Raw genomic sequence first — 9,709 nt, 5'->3', positions numbered from 1 at the left:
ATAGCCCTACACCATTTGGGGTCTCCTTTCAAGATTTTGAAGCCTTCGTTCACCTGCTGTGACTTCAGTGTGGATCTAGGAGGAAAAAAGGCAGGGTATGAAATCTGTGAGTAATCTTTACATTGGTGGACATGCCCAGCACATTTCATTCAGAAACAAGTGACCAAAGTTCTCACAATCCTAGGACAGTTTGCTTCCTGCCCATCATGAGTGCACATGTAGATGATAACTTTTCAGGAGGTCCAACAGAACGTAGAATAAGTCCTTTGGCAAACCAGATTCCCACTGCTGTGAGCAAGATGATTGGCAATGAGGCAGATCTTTAAGTAATTACTGTTGCAAGCAGAATCAGTATAGTTGTGGGGAAATGGTGCCTACCAAAATGTTGCCAAGGGCACTGTGCATGGATGAGCGGAAATAAAGATCCATTCTATAACGTTCTTACATATCAAAGTTTATTTTTAAAGGGCAAAATGAGAATGCCACGTTTGATGCAATGCTTGGAACAGGCGAAGCTTAAAATACTGATGACAGTCACTGACTACCTAAAGTTGGAACTGTTCTATCAATAAATTGAGCCTTCTCTTCCAAGCAGGAAAAGATCCCTGTTTAATGGCTGTATAATCTTGTTTCGTTTTCCAACTGTGACTGGCAGGGTTTTAGGCACTTCAATATTTTCTGGGAATGAGATATAATTCCTATACGGGGTCCGTTTCTTGAAATCTCTAGCTAATTATGTGGAACAGGTCCACCTAATAAAAACGAATCCTTCTAAGAACCATCTAGGCTCTGCTTTTCAGATAATTTGTTTAAGAAGGTCTCCTCTAACCACGGGTCTTTTGCAAGTGTTAATACCTCTCTCTCTCTCTCTCTCTCTCTTTCAGAGCATCTGAGAGAAAGAGAGGCTAGAGCATTTCGTTTTTTCAGTAATCAGTCCAATTTTACACTTTTCTTTTCCTTATAATATAATTATGGCTATTGCATTGATCTCATACTTTGTCTTGTGGGGGGCCTTTAACTCTGCATATGGAGTCAGTATTGCAAAATGATCACTGTTGGAACTACTACAAGCGTGCCCGCAGCCTCAAATCGTAGACTGCAGGTTTTTGTGAACATATGCACAATTCAGTCTGAGGGGAACAGATCGCTTCAAATAAGGTATCGCGAGATACATTCGATGTTTTATAGTACAACAAAACTACTGAATCTCGATATTGGAACCAGTTTTTTGGCAATGGAGTCAAGAAACGTTGGCATCCCACTAGAAGCATGTAAATACTCAATATATATGTCTCAATCAGTTGTCACGCACTGCGTGCATCATTTTTCTGCTAAAAACAACATGACACGTAAAAGGGAATGGGATGACATGCAAAAGAGTTTAAGGAAAAGAGTTCCTCCAAGTCTTGTAAAAGACTACACGGGGATCCATTGAAACCGTTCAATAGCAGTAAAAGATAATCTAGAGCTGATAGGATGGACCAGACAAAATCAACGGTTAAATCCAACTTGCATACAGAAATGGAAAAACTGCTCAGGATTAGTCACTGATAAGTACAGGTACTTCATTAGAAGGGTGTACAACTGAGGGTAATTCAGAAAATGAAGAAAGAGAACCACTTAAATGCCAATTCCTCTTTAACAGAGACATCTTTGGAAACAGGGGAAAAAGGCTTTTTATCGTGACTCTAAAGGACACCCCCATAACTTCAAAGCTGAGCTTCTAATCAGCCATGTAGCTAAGTTGCTGCAGTCATCGTTTCACTTGTGAAACTCTAAAGGTGAAAACTGAGTTTAAAAACAGCAACGTTAGTAGCACATGTATCTATAGGAGCTACTGGAGAACTCGAAGCTGAGGTACTAAATTCATCCGCATCCACATAGGAGCTTAAAACACGAGCCGATGGACAAAAAATAGATGTGCTGGGACTGGAGGGCTTCTGGTAGAACGGAAGACGATGCTAGACGCAAAATTACAGGGATCGTATACTCGTCAGGAAGACAGAAGCTCATCGATAGAAATGCGCAGAGAAGCGTGAACATCATCCGCGTTCTCTGAGGAGAGGGAGTAAGAAAGCTTTGGGGAGGAGGGGAGGGGAGGGAGAGGGTAATCCCCTTGGAGGATGCAATGGACATGCGTCATGGAGGGACGGAGCAGCGGATCAGGAAGGGAGCAGAGGAGACCAAGGTTGAGCAAAAGCTCCATCTCGCGCACATCGAAGCAACCTTGAAGCTTTTTGTCTGCCGCCTCTAAGATCCTGCCCTGCCTTTGCAGCTCCCACACCATGTCCACCAGTACCATCTCTCCCTCCAGCGCCCTCCTGCCTGAAGCCAGCTCAAGGACAACTGCACCATAGCTGAACACATCCGTCTTGGCCGTCACCCTCCCGTTTTCCACTACCTCGGGTGCCACATACCCGAACGTCCCGGCTAACACCATTGATTCTGCCCTCCTTCGCCTGTAAACCAGCCTCCCCAGCCCGTAGTCCCCGAGCCTCGCGTTGAAGTTGTTGTCTAGCATCACATTGGTTGATTTCACGTCCCTGTGCAGAATCACACACCCATCGTTTCCATTTTGCGGCTGCTCCTTCGAGCACACCCCCCCTTCGTGCAGGTGTCTCAAGCCTGCTGCGATCCCACTGGCTATCTCGTACCTTTGCGCCCAGGAGAGACCCTCGTACTGGTTGTCGAAGAGGAACCTGTCTAAGCTCTCATTTGGCATGAACTCGTACACAAGCATCAGCTCCCCCCTCTCCAGGCACCAGCCTTGAATAGGAACCAAATTACGATGGCGGAGATCGGTGAGGATTCTTACCTCGTGTAGGAACTCCTCGAATCCCTCCTGAGGATCCTGGGCAATTTTCTTCACAGCTACAGCAACTCCCGAATCAATGAGCACTCCTTTGAACACATTGCCCAAGCCGCTGCTTCCCAACCTTTGGTTCTCGCTAAATCCCTGCGTAGCTACGTACAGTTCTTTGTACGTGAAGGCTCTCGGAGCTGGACCTGCTAGCTTGAAGTCGTAGTCTTTGGCTCTTCGAAAGTCGCTCAGTCCTTTCTTGGAGATCAACCTCCATGACAACAAACCAAGAGCTACTGCGGCAAACGCCCCGATCAAACACAGTGAGAATGCAAGGCCAGTTCCACCTCTGACGCTTGATTGATGTGGAGCTTGGATAGCTGCTTCCGACGAAACTTCGTTCAAGCCCCAGCTTGAAAATGTCCAGGATATGAGGGTGTGGGCTTCGCTACTATACCCAGTGGAGGCAGAGAATCCGACATACATGAACTCATTGAAAATTTTCGCAAAACTAACATTTGCATCGATCAGCGAATCAACAGGCTCTATGGAATTGGTGCTAATCCGCACTTGTAGATTTTCCAATGCACCATCGTAGTCGATCCATGCCGTGATAATAGAACCGTCGTTCAACTGCACGCCTACATTGCTTGCATTGTTGTAGACGAAAGAAGTGACATTTGTGGCATCCAGCCCGACGTGGTTTCCATTCGGATCGTGCACGTCGGAATTTTGCCAAGTATCGAATTCAACAGCAAATGTATGGTTGTTCGCCCCAGCGTTTGATACGGTGAACGCGCCCAAGTGCTCGCCATAGTTCCCCACAGTGGCATTGTCGGGAGCTATGAGAAAAGCCAAGCCATCACCGTGGTACGAGCTGTTTACGGTGAATATCCGGAAAGAGAATGAGGTTGTGAACGACGCTGTTTGCTTAGTTTGCGGATCAATCATGCGCACGGGAGTTCGACAGAGAAGTCTTCCCGCACTGTCATCGAAAGCCTCCGAACCAGTGTTCTTTGTCAGTTGAATGACATGGTGACTCTCTACCGCGTCCCCAAGAAGAACGAAATCCGAAGAAGAGTCGTTCGGATAGGAAAAGAAGACCGACTGCCCTCCTGCGTGCCATGCGAAGCGATAAACTAGGATGAACACCAAAATAAGAGGCCGCCTAGCGATTTGAGCATGCGCTAACGATGGAAGGAGGGGCATTGTAAGGGCCTACGGTTGCGGAAAAGCTGGGAAGACGAGTGAGTGAGAAGTTAGAACCAAGGGAAGCTAGTGTAAGCTAATGTGCAGCTGCAGCGGCCATGAAACAAGACGTGGGAAGCGTTCTTAACGTTTCTGAGCCGGAGCTGGTGAGGGTGGGAAGCATAGCGACGCCGGGAGCTGGATGATCAAGCGCTGGGAAGTTCGGATGAAGTGCGCAATAGCGGGAGGAGGAGGGGAGGGGAGGACGATAGCAACACGATGAGAGCTGGAAGTGGCACGGAGGGATGAACCCGCGAGCTGGATGAGCAGAGAGGAGAGATCAGATCAGGCGAGCTGAAAGGAGCATATGGGATGAATCAATGGGGGAGAGATCCGATGAAGGAAGGATCAGAGGATATGGCAATCTGTGCTGCAAAGCTGAGTCGACGAGAAGAACTTCAAAGACGAAGCAACGTGCTTGCAAAAGGCTGCAACGCTCAGAAGTCGAGAAGAAGAAGAACATGGCAGACCACCCACGGAGACGACAAGATCCCAAAGCCTTCCTGTACATCTTTACGTGCTCGACGTACGTCTCTTCATCTACGGCCCTCCTCTGCCTTGACGTCACAATGGACGGCCCCGATCTCTCCCCCCTCTGCATGCGGATCTACGGCTGCCTCTCCTAGATTGCATGGCTTAATCCTACGGCCCTGCCGCGCTCCCCAAAAATAAAAATAAAAATTATTCGAGTAAAGGGCTCTCTGACCTGTCCACAAGAACATTCGGATTACGATTCTTTCAGACTACTACTGTAGAAAACATCGCCTCCGTTGGGGACGAAGGGCTGGGGAGTCTCTCTTCCTACCCACCCATTGAAGGAGGAAATAGAATTGGAGAATGGTGGTGGTGCACACCACCTCATGGTCATTAAGCTGCTAATTTATGTCACCAATGTGTGATCGGTGTAGCGGTTGGAGGGGATATGATTGGCCAATCATGTAGCGGTTGGAAGAGTTGGCCATGGAGTGGGCAGCCTTCATGAGCTGAACAACGATGATCATCAAGTTGTTAATTTATGTCACCATGTGATTGGTGTAGTGGTTGGAGGAGATGGAATGGGCCAATCATGTAGCGGTTGGAGGAGTTAGCCATGGAGTAGGCAACCTTCATGGGCCAAATACAAACCTTTAATGCCATTGATTGGGCCCGGCCCTCCTATTAGGCCAACTAGGATGTCAACCCTTCACACCACCTTTTAGAGACGGCGAACAGGTTGTGTGAACCCAACCTGAGGATGTCTAGTCATCTTGAAAAAATGTAGCATTGATAGCAAGCAAGTGTGGATGATGCACATGGTGTACCAGAGGTAGGCTTTTGATTGGTGAATGTAGGGCTCAAACCCCTTGTCATCACATATTATGAGTATGGGTGAGGGTTTGAAGCTACCCATGGCACCCCCCTTTTTGAGCATCAGATCAAAGTCACACCCTTGGCAGCTCCTCAACTTCTTATGCCACTCCTCAACATTTGTAAATATCCTTCTTCAAGATAGCACCTCCTACAGTCATTGATGGGATGCCTATGCTCTACCTATCCAAAATGCAAGGTTTGCCTCCAACCATTCCAATCATTGAGAGCATGCTCCTATCGACCTTCTCATCACCATCACTATTCTTGTGGGAAAAATAAGGATCGAATTGGTATCAAGATTATGATAAGAGGAGGATTAACAAATCGAGAATGCTATCCTCACCCTATCCTCAACACTACCCATTCTACCATAGCCAATGCATGATATTACGACATCATGGCAAGCATAAACATAAGGATTGTCGACTAATGTTGATCTCATAGATTTTCTTTTAGCACATAGTTGGAGAATCTCTAAGTTGTTTGCTTGAAGTAGCTGCTTTGTTGACCCCATTGGAACATGCGATGTGATGTTTGGATTTCCCATCTGACTTGGAGAATCTAATGAAGGTTTTTGTAGAAAGGCCAACTATCTAGGTAGTGTGCTACTGGCATTCTATGCCTTGTCGATGAGTTTAGAGTGAGTTTGTCTCCTTTTTCTCAAGATCCTCTAATGTAGCCCATAAGTAGAAAGCTTAGTGCTAATGGCATTAAAGTGAGAAGGATCCATGCCTTGTCATAACCTCATGTAGAAATCATGGAAGAAGATAAGGGAGGGAGTGTAAAGATTGCAGCTTAGTTGGAGTGGTTGATTGTGGTGATGGGCCCAAGGCCCGAGTGTAAGCATGAAGATGCATGAGCTTAGAATTCTGATTTGGATGGGCTATAGCCTATGCAATTAGTTGCAAGAGTTAATGAAGAGAGGTAAAACAAAATTTGGCATGAGAATGAAGGTGGAGGATGAGAGGGTCATGGAGGTGGATTATGTTGAGGCAGAAATACAAATCTACCTAGGGAATAAAATCAACACTACTACATGTCAAGTGGCTATTTTCATCACTTATTTGGAACAATTTTAGGTGCTTATAATTTTTTCTCAACTACCAAAAGATGTTTCATGTAGATAACTATGGTGGAGCATTCCGTTCGGTACATTCATTGGACTAACCATTGGCATTGTTGCCGATATTTACATAAGTTTATACGACTTTCACCAGTGCCTATTTTGATGGCAATGTAACTAGTGTTTATATTGACATTGAGACTACTAAAATTTCATCGTTTTTTATACCTCCCATAGAAATATTACTTTATACTTTTGATAGAAAAAAAGACAAAAATGTTGACAACTTCCACACCAAGTTTGGGTTAAAACACCTTCATATAATTATGATGAAGAGTTAAAAAAATGACATATATGCCATTATGTAAATAATTGGAAAAGGAAGAAAAGCTCTCTTCATGATAAACTATTCAAAAAGTGGTATTTACATCAATATTTTGATCTATCTTTAAGTGATAAACTATTCAAAATACCTCTATCTTTAGTTGTATCCTTAAGTCTCATATAGCATCAGAATCTACAGTACTAGCTAAAAGTTGATCTTTTGGTGGCAATAATGATGCCAGAGAAGCAGTAGAAGATGCGTTACCCATAGACTCCACATGGATCCCTCAAAACATGATGAACCATCCTCTATCTAGCAATAGAGGATCTTTGTATCCACATCTCTATTTTCATAACATTATTTCCTTGTGGTAGCGACTTTGACCTCATCATACCACCTTGGATTAAAATTATCAGGATGAAATATTACCTATGTTCAACATGAAAATAGTAGTAAATACTCACATTCTCCAAGAAGCACATGAAGGAACTAAGTCCTACACAATTAGTCCATAGTTAGTCTTACTTACCTAAGTTATACTAGGTTAAGTTTTAATAATAAGTGCATATAAGATTTCAAGCATGCTCAAATAAGTGCATAATCACCTTGCATGTCCTACATGTAAGTCGATTTGCCTTGTAAATAAATGTGCTCTGTCCTTCTACCTCAAGCTTCCACATCATGCAAGTTTTAACTTCTCTCACAATGTTCTTCTCTCAGTTTCACATGGTATTAAAGCCACATTCTTGCATAAGGATTTGTATTCTCCAAAATTGCTCAAGCTCAAAATGTGACCCCTCCTTTGTAGTTATTTGCTTGAGATGCCAACGACACTAGAGGTCCCCTCAAAATAAAGTTATGGGTTGACATCCTTGTATTCCTTTCTTACTAGAATGAGCCTTGTATAGAGATCATCCAATCCTCTTGCATCATGCCACTTCAATCCATTCCTTGTGATCCTAGGCAAAAATTTAGTAAACTTCACATGAATGGCATTGACAATCAAGAGAACTTACAAAATTGAGAAGTTGTCAAATACAAATAACCATATCCCTGCCCTAAAAATAGAGATGTTACTAACCCGGTTGGAACTCTGGGACTATGTTGATGGAATCTTAGTGTATCTTGGTGTCCCCCTACTTAACATGCATAGAGGACCCACACCGATTCAAAATCGTACTAAGACATAATTTTTCATTGTGGAGATGTTGAAATTGAATGAATGAAGAAGAGGGATAAATAGGGATAGAAGAGATAAACATAGAGATGGAAAAAGAGGGAGCTTGCTTACTTTAAATGTCCTCTTCTCTTATCCTTTTAGAGAGCTCCCCTCGTCTTCCATATTCGATAAAATAATGAAAGAAAGAGATTAAAATCACTAGGACCAAGCATATATAGAAGAGAGAAGGAGATGGAGAAAGATGGAGATTGCTTACTATTTTCCTTTCAATTTGCAGCTTTTATGCTTCTCCCTTCTTCTTTCTAGTTTATGAATCTAAGGATGTTACTTTGTTATTTCTGTCAATATCTCAATCTGTTTCTCTCTCAGTTTTTTAGGTTATCTTTCATATTCTCTCTTTTGACTCTCTTTTCGCAAGTGTGTTATTCTCTTTCTTGACTATCTCTTTTGGCTTATGCCAAGTTTCTTTCACTAGAGAGACATGGTAATGTAGGGTCTTGCTTTTTTTTTCGCATGTGTAGCTATGTCCTCCCAAAGGTCATCCAGGTCAGAGTCATCCTCACCCCCATGTATCTAGATGAGTCTTCAGTAGCCTATTGAGTTCTATAGTTATCTTTGATTACAATAGATCGAGATACAGACAAGATACCTACAAAAGTAACACAACATCCTTAAGTTTATGTAATTTAAAGAATAAGGGAGGAGCTTTGAGCATAGGAGAAAGATAGAGCAAGCAAGCCCTGGGAAAAATGTAAGCAATCTCCCTATTTCTTGATCTTATGGGTTAAAAGACATGAACATGAAGGCCTAATTACACATGATTCAATAGTATATAAGATAACCACCTGTAGTTTTGATTACAAGTGTTTCATCTCTCTCTCTCTCTCTCTATGTATATATGTATATATGTTTGTGTGTATATATATATATATGTAGGTATGTATGTATATGTATATGTGTGTGTGTGTGTGTGCGTGTGTGCCTCTGTGTGTGTGTGTGTGTGTGTGTGTGTGTTGTTGGGATAACCATAGTCAAGGGCTTGCTCTATGGTGCATGTGTGCATCTAGGGGAGTCACATGTGTGTGTGTGTGTGTGTGTGTGTGTGTTGTAGAGGCACATCTAGTGCTATGATGTGTCTAGTGTGTGACCTAAGTGATGATGTAAGCCAAAGGCCCCCATGTGGGAGGTTCCTTTGATTTAGGCCAGTCCCACTGATGTAGGGGCTGATTGCCACTGATATAAGGGAGGTGCCTACACCATCCTCTCTTTCTATAAAATGGAGGTCATTCCTTCATTCTAATACATGGATTTTGCCTCACTTGTGCTCTCACTCTTTGTGCCATGATGCATCTCTTCTATCCCACACTCCTCTACATTTGGTATCAGAGCTGGTAGGCTTTGTAGAACTCATTTTGGTAGTGCCACCTCATCATCTTCCCCAACACCTCTTTTTGAACTTTCTTCCTACTTCCTTCTTAGAAATGGCTTAGCTCTGTTCTCCCTATTCCTTGAAACTTTTGCCAAGCCCTTCTAGCTGGAGATTCTACATAATGGGGTGCCCCTTTGGCCTAGAGCATTTCCCTAGATTTAAAGTATTCTACTGGTAGTGATTCAAGCAAACTCTGATGGAAAAATGTGTGATTCTTCTTCTCTGCTCAACCATTGCTTGAGCCCTCCTAGCACAAGCTGGTCCATGCCTAGAGCCTACTGCTGTTATGAGTTTTGAAGGCCAATGCTTGCTAG

General features: G+C 43.5%; 1 protein-coding gene across 1 annotated transcript; it reads right to left on the bottom strand.

The window, feature by feature from the left end:
* Positions 1-1,466: 1,466 nt before the first annotated feature.
* On the bottom strand, positions 1,467-4,407 carry LOC147903674 (L-type lectin-domain containing receptor kinase VIII.1-like). The gene has a single exon (XM_087372864.1). It carries the CDS (start codon positions 4,007-4,009, stop codon positions 1,994-1,996), a length of 2,016 nt encoding a protein of 671 aa, XP_087228990.1. The 5' UTR covers positions 4,010-4,407; the 3' UTR covers positions 1,467-1,993.
* Between the last annotated feature and the right edge of the window lie 5,302 nt (positions 4,408-9,709).

Source organism: Dipteris shenzhenensis, chromosome 3 (genome assembly GCF_047967505.1).
Source record: "Dipteris shenzhenensis isolate YYH24624 ecotype China chromosome 3, Dip_SZ_1.0, whole genome shotgun sequence".
Lineage (NCBI taxonomy): Eukaryota > Viridiplantae > Streptophyta > Polypodiopsida > Gleicheniales > Dipteridaceae > Dipteris > Dipteris shenzhenensis.
Note: the sequence above shows the minus strand (reverse complement) of the source record. Positions and strands in the feature narration are given on the sequence as shown.